The sequence below is a fragment of the Balaenoptera acutorostrata genome, chromosome 1 (genome assembly GCF_949987535.1).
Source record: "Balaenoptera acutorostrata chromosome 1, mBalAcu1.1, whole genome shotgun sequence".
Taxonomy (NCBI): domain Eukaryota; kingdom Metazoa; phylum Chordata; class Mammalia; order Artiodactyla; family Balaenopteridae; genus Balaenoptera; species Balaenoptera acutorostrata.
In genome coordinates this window covers 107,513,139-107,534,856 of record NC_080064.1, presented here as the reverse complement: position 1 = coordinate 107,534,856, position 21,718 = coordinate 107,513,139, and the positions used below count along the sequence as shown (strand labels likewise).

Below are 21,718 nucleotides of genomic sequence, written 5' to 3'. Positions count from 1 at the left end.
GGAAACTGGGGTACTTATTACTGATAACTAGGAATTATATTATCAAAAGACTGTTAATTCAAAAAACTTCCATGCTGAAAGAGGCAAATTTATATGTTAAAAGAAGGAAATGAAAAAGAAGCCGCTTTCAATTTACTTTTGAACTAGAATAGTCTGCAGATTAAAAGATACTAGGTCCATTTTAATAGAGGATAAATCCCCAGTATCACAAGGATTATGGAAGAAAAAGGACCTTCTAATACTCAAAAAGCATTTCCACAGGTGTAATTAGGCAAAATAGCAGGGAATTGTACAAACAGTTATTAAGAGGAAGTTGTCATTCTCACATTTCTGGTTCTCTTATTTATTGTACATTGGGAAAGATAATAATTTCTAATGTTCTTTCAGATGTTCAAATTTATTCTTTGGTTAAGCAATAGGCAGCAATCCCAAAATGTATTACACCATAGCTTATTTATGAACACACTTGGCTGGTACATCCAGTAGCTTTCTTCATGAAATTCAGTATGCCCAACAACTAACACTTAGTTTACTTCTTGGAAAGACAAGAACAGAGCAAAAGTTCTATGGATGAGAAAACAGAATCAACAGGAGCACTTGGACATCAACTGGAGTCCCTGGTTATCATTTCATTTGCTTTGTTTTTCATAACTACAATGTCTGACATAAGAAGAACTGTTATAAGAAGAATACCCCGGGGTTCCCTGGTGGCGCAGTGGTTGAGAGTCTGCCTGCCAGTGCAGGGGACACGGGTTCGAGCCCTGGTCTGGGAAGACCCCACATGCCGCGGAGCGACTGGGCCCGTGAGCCACAATTACTGAGCCTGCGTGTCTGGAGCCTGTGCTCCGCAACGAGAGAGGCCGCGATAGTGAGAGGCCCGCGCACCGCGATGAAGAATGGCCCCCACTTGCCGCAACTGGAGAAAGCCCTCACACAGAAACAAAGACCCAACACAGCCATAAATAAATAAATAAATAAATAAAATATTTAAAAAAAAAGAATACCCCCTATATTTAGTTATCATCAATCCTAATTTATTACATAACTGACCTCTTCAAATTAGTCTCCCTGAATGTTATGTGGTTTGCTGTGCACATACCTGAAGCAGAGAAGAGGGAAACACTGGCCTATTAAGAATTCAGTCAATCAGTCAATTAATCAATGCTTTCTGAGTATCTGCTCTTGGCTCAATATTGGGCTAGGAGCTGTAGTAAACAGAGAAGAAAGACACTGTCTCTATCCTTAAGGGCCTTATAATCCACTGGACTAGATTAGATAGATACACATGAAACAGAGAAGAATGTAAGACTTTTGGTAAATCGTGATTTAAGACTGCTAAATAAAAATGTAGAAGAGGGTAGTTAAAATAGAGCTATAATAAGTCCTTGAAGGATGTGGAAGAAATAGATAAGCTGAGAACAAAGAGGAAAGTATTACAAGTCAATATATATAATGTAGAATATTTATTGTAGGAGTTTGGCAGTGAAATGGAGGAGGAAAATAGGAGAGCACCTAGAAAGGGTGTCAGGGTTAAATAAAAAATGTCTTTCTCCTCCTTGCAGAAGGGAGAGTTATGCCGGTATAATCAATTGAAGAAAACCACGTCTTTGGGCATGGGATGATTGTGCCTCTGACTTTTACACAAAAATCTAGGAACTTCATCAACATCAACTTTGTTCAAATAAAGATCACCAAGTGAATAAGCACAAGTTCTGAAATTCAGATTGCTAAATGTGTCCACCCAAGCACTAAAATACTGGCTGATGGTACCACCTTCCCAGATCCTATAGATTACTCATACCAAGAGCCACTGTGACCTGAGGACACTGTCACGTGACAGCCAGCAAAGTGGCCTCTGCAGATTTATAAATCTACCTACAGATTTGTAATTTAACCATATCTACCTCTCATTAATTCATCTCTGCCTTTCCTTTCTCTGGCAGCTCTAATAGCCCTTCAAGTAATCCTTGCCAAAATAATATACCTGGTTTTCTCTCCATGTGCTTTTTCCTACTTGACTTTTCTTTTAGGCCCTAAACATAGAATTTTCTTAAGCTTTTCTCTCCTTTCCCATCCATATTCAAACCACTTGGTGGTATTTCTCTAATCTATTGTCACAAACTATTATTTCCTTTTCCTTCAAAATATAATCTAAATCCTTAAACAAACACGAGGACAATAAATACAGTACAACATTGCTTTTATTAAGAAAGAAGTGGGAAAAAATAACCACCTATCTTCCTAGGAGAATTCTTACCTTTTGGCCATATCCTCTTGAACCTTAGCTATTTTTTTTATCATTTCATTTTGTGCGGGCAATGTCTTTATCCCTAAAGAGAAAAATCAAAATTTTAAGTGTAAAATTACCTCAGTATGAACACTAATCCTATTAACAATTACCATGCTATGGAAAATTCAAAGGAATACAGGCTAGTTGTCTGTAGCAAGGGGGTTACACCTTCACTTGATCACCTTAGCCTACCACCAACAGAATATAATCATATTAACCTCAGTAGCTTACTCTTTTCTACTTTGCCTTTGGAAGATATTTCTCCTAATCTGCTTTCCAACCAATACCTGCCTCCTCCCTAACATAGTCTTTCAATTGGGAAATGAAATATGGACATGAGGAAATGATAAATGGCCTTAAAAGTATATGGAAAATGAGGTACAAAGTAAAAGAGTGGGAGGAATATGGGAAACACACTTGTACTTGTACTCTTAATAACAAAGAGGCTTTATACCACAGGGAGAAGGAGATAAAAGTAAACTCTCAGTCCTGTTTTATGCCTAAAATTCCATGGAAGATAAGCCTTACCTTCTAAATTTTTTTATTTACTGAGAGTGAGGGGTAAGGTCAAGGGCAACTCATAATACCCAATCTTAACAGATAAATTTAAGCACCAACGAACAGTTCCAGTAGCAGGAATTTAACACCAAGGACATGGCTAGAGAAAGATAGAATAGTATTTAAGTTGACATAGACAATTCTCAATTTAAATGATTAGCTTTATGCCCGGATTTACAGGCACTATGCCATGTAGAAAACTTTAGCCACACCCAACTCTAAAGTGTTACTCCACAAAATTCTGGAACGTGTAATTTTAGAATGGGAATATATCTTACCTAATACAATCCTTCTCTGTACAAATACTCTCAAGTGGTTATCTCATTTCTCCTTAAATATCTCTGGTGATGGGGATCTCATCACCTGAGGAGATGATTTAATTGTTTGGCTGCTCTACTTGCTGGAACATTATTCTTTTCATTGACCCCAGAACCTGGCTCCATGCAACTGGCACTAGTGGACTTAGCTCTGCCTTCTGGGGCCAAGGAGTCTAGTATTAAAAAATGACAGCGTTTGAACCACTTGAGAACAACTGTCATAACTTCTTTAAGTCTTCTCATTATTAGTGTTAAAGCCTTAATAGTACTAGTCCCCCATATAACAGGTTTCACGTTCTCTGCCACATTGGTTACACTTCTCTGGGCACACTCTAGTAACTATCCTGGTGTGTCCCTCTTAAAACATGAGACTCAGAAATTCAACACTCAAGAAATAGGCTTCTGTGCTTTGCCATATGTTCTTTTCATTTTAGCCTTGGGAATTACTATGTATATTCATAAGTCAATGAGGAATCACTGAAATGCTTCATTTGAGGTTAATCACAGGTTTTAAGAGGCTCATGAAACACATTTTGAGAGTTGATTTGCAAATTATTTCTCATAATACAACCATAACTTTTACTTCTCTTAACTAAAAACATTATGGAGGAAGAGGTCCATTTCCTGCCTGTGAGAGGCAGCCAATTCATCCAAAAATAACCCAACCAAACAAAAAATCACTATAAATTAGATAGGTAGATAGATAGGAATGTATAAAAATGTGTACGTTATCCAGTGGTGCAATTCTTTCTTAATTCATTGGTACCGTTGTTGCAGTGTTTCCTCATTCAGGCAACATGTCTTTTTTTTTTTTTTTTTAGAAGATACTTTCATTTATTTATTTATTTATTTTAAATAGATCTTTATTGGCGTATAATTGCTTCACAATACTGTGTTAGTTTCTGTTGTATACAAAAGTGAATCAGCCATATGCATACATATGTCCCCATATCCCCTCCCTCTTGAACCTCCCTCCCATCCTCCCTATCCCACCCCTCTAGGTGGTCACAAAGCACAGAGCTGATCTCCCTGTGATATGCTCCTACTTCCCACTAGCTAACTATTTTACATTCGGTAGTGTATGTATGTCAATGCTACTCTCACTTCGCCCCAGCTTCCCCCTCCCACCCTGTGTACTCAAGTCCATTCTCTATGTCAACATCTTTTTTTTTTTTTAATTTATTTTTTAAATTTTTGGCTGCATTGGGTCTTTGTTACTATGTGCGGGCTTCTCATTGCGGTGGCTTCTCTTGCTGCGGAGCAGAGGCTCTAGGCGAGCGGGCTTCAGTAGTTGTGGCTCACGGGCTCTAGACCGTAGGCTCAGTAGTTGTAGCGCACAGGCTTAGTTGCTCCGTGGCACGTGGGATCTTCCCGGACCAGGGCTCGAACCCCTGTCCCCTGCATTGGCAGGTGGATTCTTAACCACTGCGCCACCAGGGAAGCCCTCTAGGTCTACATCTTTATTCCTGCCCTGCAACTAGGAGTATCCTCCTTCTTATCTTGCTCCTCCTCTTATATTACCAGTTTAAATCAATGGCCATAGCACCTGAGCAGATTCTTTTCTCGCTTTCATCTCCAACATACATTCCATCCAAATCCTTTCAAATTCACCAGTGAAATTTCATTCAAATTTGTCTCCCCATATTCCTTTACCTTAGTTTAAAGCCCTCATCATGTCTTACTTGGACTTTTATCACAGGCTTGAAACTGACCTATTTCCCATTTCACTCCCCTGTAACACATCTTCTGAATTACAGATCTGATTTGACTCCCCCTCTCCCAGTTAAAATCCTTCAAATGTTCTCTGTTGCCTACACTGAATGTAAACTTCTTTCATGGCACCTAAGGATTTTTCTTGGCTTTACCTCTATAAATATCTCCAGCTTCATTTTCTTTAATTCCTGTAATACTTTGTTTTCCAGAATTCTGAACTTCTTATAGTTTTTAGGACTTGGTTTATTCTGTCATTTTTCTCTAACTTTGCATAAATATCATGAATTGTTCTCTTTTCTGTTATGGTCAAAATGTCCTTGTCCTTTTAGTAAACTCTAACTTTCCTTTACAGTGTATTTGCAGTTGTAGGGAGAATTGGGTACTTGTTTCTTCCTGCTCCCATAGCCAGCTCCTCTACATTGTTAATGGACACTTGTTTAGAATATAGTAAGTATCTGCTGAATGAATGAACACATTAAATGTCTGTTTACTTGTCTGTCTTCCTTGCTTGACTCTGAGTTCTGTAAAGATAGGAATTTTCTGTTTGGTCATATTTGCATCTCCAGCACCTAGCAGAGGGTCTGGCATATACTAAGAGGCCAGTAAATGTTAGCTGAAGAATGTTGTTGAAGAACAGTGTGGAACTGAAGTTCTGAGATTTCCTAAGGGTTGCAAGACAAGGTTCAAAAGGGGCGAGCCTGAATTATAACTCTGTGGAACTAAGTCTTTCAGTGGGCTCTCAGGCCTAAGGCAGATTGTATTTATGTAATCCTGACTAGTCCCTGCACGTTTAATCTAAAGATAATGTTACAAGAGAAAGGAGGTGTGGTTGCCATTCTGCTCTTTCAGTCCAGTCCAGCCTTTACCATGACTGGAAATTGAGAAGGTAGTCTATAAGCTGAGATCCCCAGATAAGAACTTTCTACTGTAGAGTTTAGAAAACCTCCAAAACTAAACTTGCAGACATTGAATAGAGATGTATTAGCTACCTCCCATGTGCTAAGCACTGGTCTAGTCTTGGAAGACAAAGGCAAATAAACATGATTCTTTTACTTAAAGAGCTTTCAATATACTACAAAGAAAGGGAGGAAATAAACAGGCTTTTTCCACACAAATAACGAGTAAAGAGAAGGCATACCAGGCAGAGAGAACAGCAGAAGCAAAGGCACAGTGTACAAGAGTACCTGCTGTGTTTGCTGCATAGTGGATAAGTCATTCAGTGCATCTAGAAGATTGTCAGATGGATGGTAAAGACTAGTGAAAGATGGGCCTGAGAAAGCAGCCTGTATCCAATTTGTGGAGGAACTTGAATGCCATCCTATGACATAATGCCTCCTTGTGATCCAGAGAATTGGTATCATTTCATACAGTTTGCAAGGTTTTCAAGGGAAGAAAGTTACTAAATGAAAGTGGAACACTTGCAAGGGCTCTTGAGAGGGCTACAAATGAGACAAAAGAAAACTAGATTTCTGTCAAGGCAAGCAAGTGGGTTCAGTGTTCTATAAAAGGGTGGAATATTTTCTTGACAAGAGAATAGTAATTCTAGAGAACAAAGGAAGAAGGGAAATGGGGCTTGGTAGGGAAAGGACAGGCCAGGGAAGAGGACAGGCTGAGTTGGGCAGGTTTGAAAGAATGGGAGAAACTAGCTGATTCTAAGTAAGGTCTTAAAATTGGCACAGTGAAGGTAGAATTCAGAGATGAGAAAGGCAAGGATTTGGTACGCAGACAGTAGGGCTATGGGTACAACAAAAAACTCAGGGTTCCTGTTGGAAGTTTGATAAAGTTATAGGGATTCTCTGATGATTCCTTCCTTCCAAGTGTTAAAAAAAAGCGGAGGAATTAGCACTAAGCTTTGCTAGCAGAGGAAACTGGGCTTTTTGTGTATTTCCCCTAAGATCCCCTAATGCTGTGGCCATGATGCAGAATCTTCCAAATACTCATTTTTCTTAATCCTCTCAATGGTTCACTTGGTCCTGGAAAAGAGTCTCAGTTGTTCTAAGTGTACTAAGATGCTGTGGCCTATTTTAATGCAACTTTTTCCTCTTATTTAATTGACCCAATTAAAAGATCCAATTTATATGACTGTAATTAAGCCAACTTAATGGTTTACTTGCATTGGATTGCTGGTCCAGTGCTCAAGGAGTACATGATCTACTGGATATAATTGAAAGGAATTAAGAAATGAAAGAACTTTGAGGAAATTTGGAAAAGTTTTTTATCTATCAGCTCTAACACCATTGCTTATTTTTTCTCTGCTACCATGAGGATCTTTACTAGGGGAGAAGATGCTGTAATTTCAACCAGCACTTTGAATGGTTTTAATTAAACATTAGTAATGGTAGCAAATTTTATTATAACAATCATAGAGTCAAGGAACTTCTTTGTTAGAAGGGACCTTAAAAATCATCCGATTTCTCCCTATTCTGAGGCTTGAATCTACTCCATATTGGCCTGGCAAAAGTTTATTTTTAATGTTAAGCTGATATTGTGCAAACCCTCAAAGTTTCGCTCTTTGTTTCTAGTTCAACCCTTTGAAGAGATACTAAGGAAATAAAACCTTCTGCCATGGGGCATCTCTTCAGATATCTGAATGGAACTTTCATATCTCCCCTAAATCTTATCCTCTCTAGCCACACCTCTCCAGCTCCTTTAGTTGTACTTCAAATGGCACATTTTCAAATCCCTTAACCATTCTTGTCTCTCTCCTTTTAATGTACTCCAGTTTCACTTTTAAAATGTCTGTGGGTGTGGTCTCGCCAGTTCAGGGAAGAACAGTTGTGAATTCCAGGACATTATAGTTTTTTAATGATGCCAGATACAGTGAAGTCTTTTGGAAGCCACATCATTCTGCTGATTCATATTGAGCCTACTATCTCAAACCTCAAACTTTTTTCTCACATTCTCCTAGCCAAAACTTTCTGAAAGAGGGAATATAAAGAGAGGAAAGTGAGAATTCGAATGGCTGAATTTTCTACATTCTGGACTAGTCTTTAACCAGGTCTTAATTTTTGGCTTAAATCAAATCACAGCACTTCTATATTTGACTTTCTCTAACTATAATGAAAGAAGATTAAATTCTATTAGTTGTTTCAAAACTAGATGAGTGGATTTTAAACTGGAGTGCACATTGGAATCACCTGGGGAACATTTTCTCAAATGTGGGGCTCTTATGTCTGCCCCACCCGAGACTTATTAAATAAACAACATCAGGCAAAGCATGCCCATTTTGGGAAAACGTCCTAGTAGATTCTGCTCTATGTCCGTGGTTATAAATTACTAATTTATATTCCCTCAAAAATTAATTATTGAGCACTAATTTTGTGCTAGGCACTGTTACAATCATACATACTGTCTCAGCTATTTATGAGCAAGAACATAAACATAATTAAACACACCACTAAGAAATTAGGTGGTCATCTTGCATGGTCACTTACCTTTAAATATTTGAGTGACCCAGTGTCAGTGGAGCTCTGAAACGGGCATAATGGCACCCAAGGGCTGGATCAAGCCTACAATTGCAAGAGTTGGCTTTTCTAGTTTAGGAGGGAAGACCTTTTTATACAGGGATATCTTGTTTTTGATTACTTTGACAGAATCTTCAGGAAAAGGAAAGGCAGGACTTCCCTGGTGGCGCAGCAGTTAAGAATCTGCCTCAGTGCAGGGGACATGGGTTCAATCCCTGGTCCGGGAAGATCCTACATGCCACAAAGACACTAACCCCGTGCACCACAGCTACTGAGCCTGTGCTCTAGAGCCCAAGAGCCACAACTACTGAAGCCCAGATGCCTAGAGCCCGTGCTCCACAACAAGAGAAGCCACCGCAATGAGAAGCCCACGCACCACAATGAAGAGTAGCCCCCAATTGTCGCAACTAGAGAAAGCCCTTGCGCAGCAACAGAAACCCAACGCAGCCAAAACAAAAAACAAACAAACAAAAAAACAAATGGAAAGGCAAAGCTATAGCCTGTAGCAAAGATAACAGCATCAATGTCATCCTCCCTGGAGCCATCCTCAAATATGGCCGCTGTCTCTGTGAATTCCTTCACATTTGTTTCCACCTTCACCAAGCCAGAAATTATACGGTTTGGCAGATCATCATTTATGGTTGGTTGCTGACTCAGAGCTCTGTGAAAGATGATAAAGAAGGAAAAACGAGAGGGATCATGAGAGAGAGAGATCATTACCATGTAAGTAAAATTCTACTTTGATTGAGGTGGTTAATCAATATGCCAATAGTCTCCCTTTATTCATGAAATTTGGGAAAGGTCTAATGTATACCAGCTTGATAAAGATAAGGATCTCAGAGTAAAAGTTGGACCCTGGATGGCATTGAAAGAGAAGGTGTTGGAGAAGTGAGGGAAGGATTGTTTTATTTGAAGAGTACATGCATGGTTTCTCAAGGACTAATAATGCTCTCAGTGATATGATAAGGCTACAGTCTAATAGCTTCTATCCATATATCAAGAAATCTGCAGAACTGGACTATCAGCATTCTGTAGAGTCTCTTTTCCTCTTCAAAGGCACAAGAGCTATGCTTGGACCCTCATTTTCCAAACGGTATAATAAATTACATGTATATGGTGACTTACAGTTATAAATTGATTTTACATACATTAACATATTTGAGTCTCACACAAACCCAACAAAGGAGGCAGGACAGTTGTCATTATCCAGGTCTTATAGATGAGGAAACTGAGGCCTAAAGAAGTTAAGTGGCTTGCCCAAGGTCACACAGCCTAGGATTTTAGGATTTATTTCAAAATGGTTTTTTATGAACTCTCTTGAGCTCCTCTGGGCATGGTAAGTAGTATTTCCTAGAAATAGCATAGGATAAGGTGCAGAACCTTGGACCTTTCTAAAAGCAGTGTGAATCCTTGGATCCTGTGTTAACAGGCTCTGAGAATCCTCAGCCCATCATGTTCAGACAGATCTGGCCTCTTCTTAGGAACAAGATATGTTTAAATAGTATTACTGGTTTGCTGCCTTTAGTAATTCTTTGACGAAAATCTTTAGGTACAGATTCTGTTCTCATTCCAACCTCATCATTTCATCTTTCTCTCCAAACTATCTCCTTTTCACTAACAGTACCATCATCCACATTGTTGCCCAAGCCACAAAACTGTGAGTCTTACATCTGGTCACCAAGGCCACCCTTTCTCCTCTTAACATCCCCAGAATAGTTTTACTTATTCTGTTTCACCTGGGCCATTACAGCTGTCTTTAGGGCCTCCTGCTCTATCCCCTTTCAATCTATCTTCTACATCATTTTTGGAGTGATTGTTCCAAAATGTATTTATTATTATATCACTCACTTGCTTAAAATCTTTCAGTGGCTCTGGGCTGTCTTCATTCTAAACTTTTTATTTAGCAGAGCATACAATCATTTTCATGTATCTGCCCAGTGAACCAGGAGATGTACTCAGTCACTCTTCCATCTTCGCCTATAGTCCAGCCAAACCAAACTATGTGCAGCCTCAGAGCATAATGTATTTTTTGCTATTCCAAGACCTTGTATTTATAATTAGAATGCTACTTCCTTACCCTGTTTGTTTGACTATGTCTTATTATTCCATAAAGCCTCAATTTATTTTGTGATCACCAAAGTTATGGACGCTACAGTTTCCATAATTGGGTGAAATAAATGCCTGAAAGGTTGTTGGCAGACACAGTCTCAAAATATCACCGCACTGATTAATTTCAAAGGAAAAAATATCTTTACAATAAAGAAACCTAGTAGATACCACCTAATCCAAGTGATCAAATTTTACATCATTAATATGCAATAAACTGCTATCATATGGCTCCTGATGTGATCCACCAAGAAGGCCCAACATAACATATGAGTATTCGCACCAAAACTGTTTAACCTAAATATAATAGAGGAAGAACAACTATGAAAGTCCAAATTTAGAGACTTTCTGCAAAATAAATGGCTTCAATTCTTAAATAAACAAAAATCCATGTCAAAAAAATAGAGAATTATTTCAGACTGAGAGATTAAAGAGGTATGACAACTAAATGCAATGGTGTAATACCTGACAGAATCCTGGATTTAAAAATAAAAAAGCTACAGGGAATTCCGTGGCAGTCCAGTGGTTAGGACTCCACACTTTAAGCCACACGGCATGGCCAAAAATAAAGAAAAGCTACAAATATTATTGAAACAATTTGGGAAATTTGAATATGCAGTATATTAGATAATCGTATTTTTATCAATGTTAAATTTACTAAGTGTGATAATTATATTATGTTTATGTAAAGAATGCCCTTTTTCTTAGGCAATATATGCTAAAGAATGTAGGGTAAAGTGCCTTATTGACTGCAACTTACTCTCGAATGGTTCAGAAAACAAATTGTATGAATACATGTATATATATATGGATGCTATATATGTATGGATCTATCTATCTCCAGAGAGAGGGAGAGAGAGAAAGCAAATATAGTAAACTGTTAATAATAGGTGAATCTAAGTGAAGGGTATATGGGTGCTTATTGCACTCACTATTTTATAGGAAGTAAATCTAAACATTGGACATCCCTGGTGGCCCAGGGACACCCAGGGACACGGGGACATGGGTTCGAGCCTGGGAAGATCCCACATGCTGCAGAGCAACAAAGCCCGTGTGCCACAGCTACTGAGCCTGCACTCGAGCCCTCCAGCCACAACTACTGAGCCCACGTGCTGCAACTACCAAAGCCTGCGCGCCTACACCTGTGCTCCGCAACAAGAAGCGACTGCAATGAGAAGCCCGCGCACCGAAACGAAAAGTAGCCCCCGCTCGCCGCAGCTAGAGAAAGCCCACGCGCAGCAACGAAGACCCAACACAGCCAAAAATAAATAAATAAATACATAATTTAATAAAAATAAAATAAAAAGAAGTTGAAAGGGAAAACAGCATTTAAAATCAGCCTCTGGAAATGCTATCACAGTCTACCTTGTAGGCTGTGTGAGGACTCCTATCCTTCATACTCTCATAGGACTCCATGCATTTCTTTATCATATTCTATTGTCTGTCTTCTTGTTAGAGTATTAAAGGAAATATCCATTTCTCCAGTCTGTCATTTATTACTTGTGTGATCTTGGACAAATTAGGTTCTCTAAGTGTCAATTTTTATATCTGCAAAATGGAGATCAAAATAGTACCAACCTATAGGGCTGTTGTGAGGATTAAATGAGATAATGCGTGTAACATTTAGCACCATGCTTGTCTTATATTAAGTCCTCGAGAAAGTACGGTGTTATTATTAGTATTACTATTACTATTAGGTCTTTAGTCTCAGTATTCTCATGCCAGTGTAATGCTTGGCTCATAACAGATGCTCAGTTGTTTGTTGGATGAATGAATGAATGATGCATTGCCTGCTACTACCATTTTGTTGTTGCTATTGGGCATCATGTAAAAAGAACTGGTACCTTGGGGAAAGGTAGAAATCTAATCTCAGATTCTGTGGACTTGCTTAATGTAAACATAGAGGTAACCCTACTATTAGCCTATGTGAACAGTCCTTATTCTTTGCCTTGGCTGTTACTGCCCACCTCCCAGCCTGGGAACATACCTGTGTTTAGGCTTCAGGCCAAACATTTCATGATCAAACCTTTGATTCATCTTTTTTTCCAAAAATATATTTGCTAATGATTGGCCACAAATATTCATAAAATATTGAAATCGAGAAGTCAATAGCACATCAAAAGGATATCCATATTCTCCGACACGATTGAAGATCCAAGCCCCTCTTCTGGTGCTGAGGAAAACCTGAGGCATGGGAAAAAAATGTTTGTTTTTGCCATTCTCGGACTCATTTCTCTGAAGGAATGGGAACCCAGTTTCTTCAAGATGAAGTTCAGGGATTCCCTGGTGGCGCAGTGGCTGAGAATCTGCCTGCCAATGCAGGGGACACGGGTTCAAGCCCTGGTCTGGGAAGATCCCACATGCCGCGAAGCAACTAGGCCCGTGAGCCACAACTACTGAGCCTGCGCGTCTGGACCCTGTACTCCGCAACAAGAGAGGCCGCGATAATGAGAGGCCCGCGCACCGCGATGAAGAGGGGTCCCCGCTTGCCACAACTAGAGAAAGCCCTCGCACAGAAACGAAGACCCAACACAGCCATAAATAAATAAATAAATAAATAAATAAATAAAAATGTGCGTTCCCTTAAAAAAAAAAAAAAAGATGAAGTTCAGACTCATTAGTCTGGCTTTTTATTCCCTGGCAATATATATATGTTTCAATTTCCTGCCATTTTCTTCTCAAACACTAAGCTTACAATTAAACTGGTGTAGTCACTGACCAAGACTATGTCTTGCTCTGAACTACCAGCGCATTTCTGTTTAATGTCATTATGCCTCCCTGAAAAGCCCCCTATCCCCTTCATTCTCCAAAGCCTATTCATTTTTAAGATCCAGATCAAGTCTCCCTCCTCCATGAAGATACTACTGACTGTTCTGGCTGATAATTTTCTCTCCATCTTCTGAACTTCCCTAGCACTTGTCACCTGTCCAACTCATTTAAAATCGTGGAACAGTAAAGCTGAAAGCAACTGGACATCATTTAATCCAAAACCTTCAGTCTTTATTTTGCCTTTGACATTGTTTACATTATTACAAAAAAACTTATTTATATTGATATTTAACATTATATATTCTTATCTTTTATCTTTCCAAATGTGTTTTCTCCAAGGTGGGAGGTAGAGCATATACACCCTTTAGTCCCCAGCCTATCATCAGCATCACTTCCTTTTGTTGAGAATTGTAACCTGTCAGTCACTGTACTAGGTCCTTTGTATTTTTATTTAATCAATACAACAACCTCTTGAGGTAGGTACTGTTATGTCCTTTTTATGGATGAGAAGCATGGAGAGGATGAATAACTTGCCTGAGGTCATATAGCTACTAAGTGGTAGAGCTGAATTTCCGACCTAAGTCTGACTGACTCCAAAGCCTGTGCTTAAGTAATGTTTCATTGATTATTTAAGGGAAAAACTGAAGATTGCAAGTAGAACAACAGGGAGCTGGTCCGTCTTTCTGTTATCTGCTGGCTAAAGTCCACATTCAGAGCTGATAAAAGTTTGGTATTCAACTACCTGGCAAAATCATCACTTTCTCTATATTATAAAACTCTCTGGAGATAGTTTCCACCGTTGTAAACTATATAAGTACCTTGTTTTATGGTGTTTTGTCTAACCCTTCATGTTAAAAGGTGACCTGTCTACAGAGGGATAATCATGTACTTCATACATATATTCTCACTGATGGCGACCTTAAACTCTACCATAATTAAGCTTTTAATTGACACTTTTACGTGTCACCGTTGAAAGAGCCTGCGTGGTCTTAGGAATCAGTGGGTTTTTGTGTACTCTATATAACTTTTAAAATATAGGTTATGAGTAATGTAAATGCTCAGAACTTTAATTAAAAAGTTCTCTATGTATAAAACAGTGACAATAATACATACATCACAAAGCTTTCTCAGACACAACCACCTTACTTCCACCCGCTCTTGCTGCCTTGTTCTTTGGCAATTTACAGTTGCTCAGTGTTTGTAAGGCCCAGCTCCTCTATAACTGACCATTTAACAAGCGATGGTATTAAAGAAAGCTCATGCCTTCGGTCCCCACCACATACCTTGTACATTCTTTTATCATAGCACCCATACCCTTTATTGTTTATATACCTATTTCCTAATAAATGCTTGTTGAATTAATTCGTGGAGTAATATATTAAATCAGTTTTGTGGTGATCAATGGGGATAGACCGAGAGGAAGTGTTACTGAACGGAGTTTGTGGGTAAAGTTCATTTAACAAAGTTGTGGCATTAAACTTCTATTTTTAAAAATAATTTAAAAACAATTTGTAGAGAAGCACAGCTTAATTAAAGTTACTGAAGAACAACCAGGCATTTACCTATTGCCAGCAAAATTATGATTCAATAAAGACATGAATAGCAAAATGTATCAATAATGTCTTTTTCTAGGAATTTATAATGAAGATACTTTCTTCAGTTCAAAATCTATCATACAAAAAACAAAACAAACAACTCAAAAACCGCAAGGACATAGAAACTGCTTTAGAGTGAATGTTATTCTGTGTTACCTAATTGTATGCAAAGGCTGGGGAGAGCTGCTTGTATGTGCTACAATGCAGTGGTTGCTTTTCATACTGATATCCATGTTGTTTTTTTTTTTTTTTTTTTTTAGTTCTAAAGACCTGATGAGACTTCACTTTAATGTAACTGACTAGGAAATTTGATTGTTTCAGTGACATAACATTTTAAGATAATAACTGGAATTATGACTAATTACATTATAACAAGACATATCATGGACACCAAAGACATTGACAAATTTCTAGGAACTTCATACAATTTTGGAAACATATTAATAATATATATCCATAAAAATATAAACTAAAGAAGATTAAGCATTGCTTCTTATTTTCCCAAGAAACTGTAAATAAAATTTAATAGGGTCTCATGTAGCCAGAAGGAGGCAGTGCCCCATTTAGAGGGGTGATTGTTATGTCAAAGTGATCTCCTACAGGGAACTCGTGAGACTGCAGGGTTACAGAATCATCAGTCTTCTTTCTCCTAGACATGGTACTGCCAGTCTTCTTAGTTGATAGCTGAATGTTTTAAGTGCCATAAAACAATCACAGAATTGATCTATGTACCCTTTCTAGCTCCTGGGTAGATTTCTTTTACTGAACTAGTCAGTTCTTTCAAGGTTGCATTCAACCAGGTGTACCTCTGTAGCTCACTGGATTGTACATTTCTGCAGGAGGACGTGTCCATTCCGTGGTGGGAGACATTACTGGTGGTGAAAACACACAGCAGCAGCAGGTATGTCTTCTCTTTTTTCTTTTTTTTTTAAAATAGATCTTTATTGGAGTATAATTGCTTCACGATACTGTGTTAGTTTCTGTTGTACACCAAAGTGAATCAGCCATATGCATACATACGTCCCCATATCTCCTCCCTCTTGAGCCTCCCTCCCATCCTCCCTATCCCACCCCTCTAGGTCATCACAAAGCACTGAGTTGATCTCCCTGTGCTATGCTGCTGCTTCCCACTAGCTAACTATTTTACATTCGGTAATGTATATATGTCGATGCTACTCTCACTTCGCCCCAGCTTCCCCCTCCCACCCTGTGTCCTCAACATCCTCTATGTCTAAATCTTTATTCCTGCCCTGCAACTAGGTTCATCAGTACCATTTTTTTTTTAGATTCCATATATATGAGTTAACATATGGTATTTGTTTTTCTCTTTCTGACTTACTTCACTCTGTATGACAGACTCTAAGTCCATCCGCCTCACTACAAATGACTCAATTTCATTTCTCTTTATGGTGAGCAATATTCCATTGTATATATGTGCCACATCTTCTTTATCCATTCATCTGTCGATTGACACCTAGGTTGCTTCCATGTCCTGGCTATTGTAAATAGTGCTGCAATGAACATTGTGGTACATGACTCTTTTTGAACTATGTTTTTCTCAGGGTATATGCCCTGTAGTGGGATTGTTGTCTTTAGAAGGATTAGATTGCTTCTTTTTTCCATTTGGGGAGTAAAGAAGAGTGAAGAAGAGTATTCCCCCACCATCCTATGAGTGAAAAGCTTTCAATGACTGAGTACACTTTCCTTCAGATAACAGCATAGCACTTCTGCTGGCCAACAGGTGATCCACACTCCAAATGCTGCATTCTAACAAGCTCTCCCAGCAATCACTTGGTCTTCTTCAGAGCCAGAGGCACACTCTGAAGAGACAGCTGAGTGAGATTATGAGCACAGTCTGTGGTCATGACCAAATTCCTTAGTGTGAGGCCAAATGAATGATGGGAATCTAACTTGTAACCTTGGCTCCATCACATCATCAATCATAATGTTGCCAACTGAGGCAGTGAAACCAAGCCCTGCATTTGCCATTGGCACCGATGGGCTGTGTGCAGGTATCCATACACTCTGCTGGGTCCACCTGCAGCTTCCTTGGTGAAGCAAAGTAAATAATTTACTAATTCAAACCTGCTTGGCTGTGTGGCTAATTTCCACAGCCAGATCGCTTCCAGAATTCCCAAGGCCAATTATAATGACTCTCTTTCCAGTGAAACTCTCTGGATTCTTATAATCTCGACTATGAAAGTATTGTCCTTTGAACTTCTCAATTCCTGCAAGAGAAGGGAAAATAATTACTGGGTGATGGTTTATCTGATATCATTTGTTAAATCATTCATTTTTTTTTTGCAGTGTGTAGAGTTTATGCATATATTCTCTGTATGTTCTCCTTTTACTCAGGTGCACTCTTGCCTTTCTGAATATTTTTGCCTGTTTTCTTTTTCCATAGCCTCAGAGTGTAACCTTGTGATTTCCTTATCATAAGTAGTCTGCTTAATTCAGGATCTGTTAGTATTTTGGACCTGTGGACTCACAAATCCAAACTGCTTCAGAAAATCTCCATTCTCTTTTGCCTTTTCATCCTCTCTATTTTTTTTAATTGAAGTGTAGTTGACTTATAATATTATAGCAGTTTCAGATGTACAACACAGGAACTTGATATTTTTATAGATTTTGCAACATACAAAGTTATTACAATATTACAGTGTTTTGACTATATTCCTTGTGCTGTATATTACAACCCTGTGACTGATTTATTTTATAACTGGTAGTTTGTATCTCTTAATCCCCTTCACCTATTTTGCCCATCCCCCACCCCCTTTTCATCTCCTCTAAATACCTACTTCCATTCCAATGAGAGTATATATGTTTTTATATACTCTAGAGTATGCATAGAGTGGTTTTTTCCCCTCAAAATGAAAATCCAGGCCAAAGACTGTAATTAAACTCTTTCTTTAAGCTTTCTTTGTTTTCTTCCTTAGAAACTCAATATTTCTGTTTGTTACTTCAATTGCTAAAAAAGCCTTCATTCAACCTAATGCAGATCAACTCTTATTATCCTTAGGAAAACTAAAATCATTGTGAAACTAAATATAGAGCCTTCTGATTTTCCTCTAGTCCCCCAAATTACTGTTATCTCTACCTCCTAAATAGCATTAATACAAGTTACCCCATCATCTTTCCGAAGAATATGCAGAATTAGGATAAGCCTTATTTCATCCCAAGGTAGGAATCACTCAGACAACAATCCTCCCATTCTTTAGGGATCACGTCACAGGCATAGTCCAAGTGTCTTCCTTCCTGGTAGGCTACTTACCAGGGAAGGTTTCCAAGGGTAAGTGAACATTGGTGTGATGGCCAGTGCAAATCATAACTCCATCGAAGACATTCACCTCCTTTTTCCCTTCAGATACCATGACGACCTCCCATTGGCCTGAAGTGGAGAAATCAGGCTGCTTCTTCACACTGCACATGATGGTCTAAAAAGAAAAGGGATAGCCACAGGAGACTATAACCACAGCCTATATAGTGGACATCTTCCCTGACAGGACTCTCCTTGCAGAGGGTAAACAAAGGGCTGATACCACATAACAGGCCTCATGCAGGGGTATTTGATTTTCATACTCCACAAATCAGAACTTTTTTGTTTGGGGCTGTGGTCAGAGTGAGAAAACTTCCATGAGGCAAGCTAAATAAAACAGAGTTGGCAGACTAATGTTGCACTCTCCTCTGCTTCTAGAAAAGTGCACATTACTAGTTCTCTTGGACCATACCCTAAGGCAATGTGATACTTGAATAAAGTTTGGGCTTCTCTTGTGCTTCTGAGACACTCCATGCACTAAATGCCTATTCCTCCCCATATCCCCAGACATCCTGAGACTCTCTGATGCCTTCTTACCTCAAGTCCTGTTCTCACTGTCTGGCCTTAAACTTGTGACTGAGCTAGAGGGCTCCCTTTCCTAATAGAGTAGAAAAACATCTCAGTGGCTCATATTTTATGTAAATGAACCTCTCTTTGACTCCCATAAATGCCCATTTTACAAGTAACTATAAAGAAAGAAGGTGTGAGATGGGATAGTCAGTGGCACAATTTTTAGCTTTAAAAAATAATAATAAATATGGGTTACTCTACCCAGGTTAAGGAAACATTAAGAATGTGTTCCTGTGTGCTTCTCGGGTTTATGAACATAATGTCTTGGTTGACTAATAGAGATACCCCTCTTGTATACCCGAGCCTTCCTATACTATTTATTGTTTTTCTCTATCACGGTCTTACTTTTACACAGGCTGGTGCTTCTGCCTGGATCATCCTTTTATTCTTTCTCCATTTGGAGATACTCACCCTTCAACATTTAGCTTGGTATTATCTCCTCTAAGAAAATTTCCCTGGTGCCTGATGCCTCATGCCCTGATGGGTTAAGTGTCCCTCCTCTGAGCTGCAATGAATAGATTTCAGTGGCATTTATCACTCTGTAACTCTTTATTTTTAATAATTATGTTTACAATTAAATTTCATTTTTCTATCTCCTTAACTAGACTGTGAAATCACTGATTTTTTTGTTTTTGTGTCTTCAGTGCTTAGTATGGTAACAAACCTGTTTAATAAGTGTTTAAACAAGTGAAGAGAAGGACCACTAGGCTGTAAATGACTGACTTTGGAAGTCATCACTGGATATTGCCATTTTAATTTTGTCATTAAACAGAAAAAGGCATGACTTAGTAGAATGATAAGAAGGTAGAAGATTTGGGCTTTTTGCCAGCTGTCAGAAGTATTGATTCTTTTATGGGCATGGTTTAGAATGATAGGAATATCACGGAAGACTCTACAGCAGGGAGGGACCAATGAAGTGATCTAGTACAATCATCTTGTTTTACAGATAAACTTAAGACACATCGGCATTGAGGAACTTACTTGTCTGAAGTCACAAGTTGATTAGTGGTAGAGCACAGACTAGAACTCAAGTTTTTGCTTCCCAATTCCATGTTCCTCCCTGTATGCCAGAGTTAACTTATTTGCTTCCTCATAACTTTTCAATACCTACTTCACTGGGTTGTTGTGATCACATAAATAATGCACTGGAAAGTACTTCAGAAACTATGAAAGGGCTAAGCAGCAAGTTGTGGAACAAGTTGTGGAACCAGAAGGTTTTAAAGTTCCCATACCTGTCAGTTCCCCTCATTGTTTTATTGTAATCAAATGATATAGAATGAAGGCAATGAAATGAAGGTGGCTTCCTGGATCTGCAGTCAAAATACATAGAAGAGGGACCTTTCCATGAATATTTTCAGACACAGAGAAGACACAGAGTGGAGTCTGGATAGGATAGATACATGAGCATATCAAACCAATCTAAGCACCGGTAAATGAGACCGGTTATTCATTTACTTGACAAACAACTCAGAACACAGAGATACCCATGAAATTCCCTACCTTAAATCGAATGTACTGTAGAAGGTCAAATTCATTGGCATACATCCTGAAATACTCCAGGACCTGGGAGTTGTGCATGAAGTTTGGATAGTGATCTGGGATGGGATAGTCACTGAAGCACATCATCTCCTTAGAAGTATTGATGATCACTGACTTGTAAATACAGGCCCTTCCTTCTTCAGGTTCTTCCTGCAGTAAATAAAAAGCATTCATAGCAACATGAGAATTAAGGTCATGGTTTATAAACAGCCAACAAACATTTGAAAATGTTTTCTGAAAGAAATGCCAATTAAAGAAAAGTCCCCTCCCCACAACCCTTCACATCTCCCAGTATTTGTGCCCTTGTGCAGTCTCTTCCCCTTGAATCTAAGCTGTCTTCATGGCTTGCTTTTGACCAACAGCATGCAGTTGGAATGACACTGAATGGCTTCCAAGACTAAGTGATAGGTAGTCTTGCAGCTTCTGTCTGGGTCTCTTAGAAAGTTTGCTCTGGTGGAAGTCAGCAGCCACGTAAGAAGTCCAGCTACTCTGAGATCATCATCCTGTGAGGAAGCCCGAGCTAGCCACATGAAGAGCATGTTTGGGATAGAGAGATGTGCAGCCAGTCCCCAGAAGTTCTAGTTATCCCAGCTGACGTTCTAGGTATGTGAGCAGAGAGGTCATAGCACACGTCGTCTCAGCTGTCACCTGATTGCCATGACATAAGACTCCAAGTGAGAACTGCCCATCTGAGTAATAGTCTTTTAAATAGTATATATATTTCAAAGCCTAGGGAAGTTTCAAGAGTTTCATGCACTTGCCACATTGTTCTCCAGGAAACACTGTACTAACTTACATTCTGTCCACTGTGTGTTCCCATTTTACCTCGTTTTTACTAAATTAAAAGACAATTACTCAGTGTTAGCAAAAATGAGGTGAAATGAGATCTTAGTACAATGTTTTCTGGACAGCAATGTGGCAAGAATATGAAACCCTTGCAACTTAGCCTTTTAAAGAAAGATTCAGCATTGTAGACAAAGATTTATGTTAAAGGATGTTAATGATAGCATTATTTATAACATAAAAATGAAATAAGTTAAATGCCTGCAATATTGTGATTTATAAGAAATATATATTTGGTTATCCAGATGGTCAAAATATATTTCTCATATATATTTGGTCTTTCTCCACAGTTCCTGGCTCAGAGCTCCCAATACTTTCCTAATTTCCTAACTGTTGAGAGTGATAAAATGTGCCCTTTGTTATGTTAATATGCTGACTTTTAGAAAGCAACTAAGGATAGGGGCTGGTTACCAGTGGAGCAAGCACTGTGATTAGAGGGTTGTAACTTTCAGTTGCCTATCCCCTGACCTCTGGGGAGGCGACAGGGGCTGGAAGTTGAATCAATAGCCAATGTCCAATGATTTAATCAGTCATGCCTATTTCATAAATCCTCCATAAAAACCCAAAAGAGTGGGGTTCAGGGAGCTCCCAGGATGGTGAACTGAAGAGATTAGGGAAGAGCGGTGTGCCTGGAGAGG

At 38.9% G+C, this 21,718-nt stretch overlaps 1 protein-coding gene across 1 annotated transcript; it reads right to left on the bottom strand.

The window, feature by feature from the left end:
- Positions 1-1,059: 1,059 nt before the first annotated feature.
- On the bottom strand, positions 1,060-21,057 carry LOC130708831 (flavin-containing monooxygenase 5-like). Its single transcript, XM_057552787.1, is given in 9 exon segments — positions 1,060-1,099; positions 2,258-2,330; positions 8,313-8,497; positions 8,812-9,003; positions 12,436-12,632; positions 16,898-17,040; positions 18,084-18,246; positions 20,199-20,387; positions 21,034-21,057. Coding segments are annotated over 9 exon segments (1,206 nt in total).
- Positions 21,058-21,718: the final 661 nt, after the last annotated feature.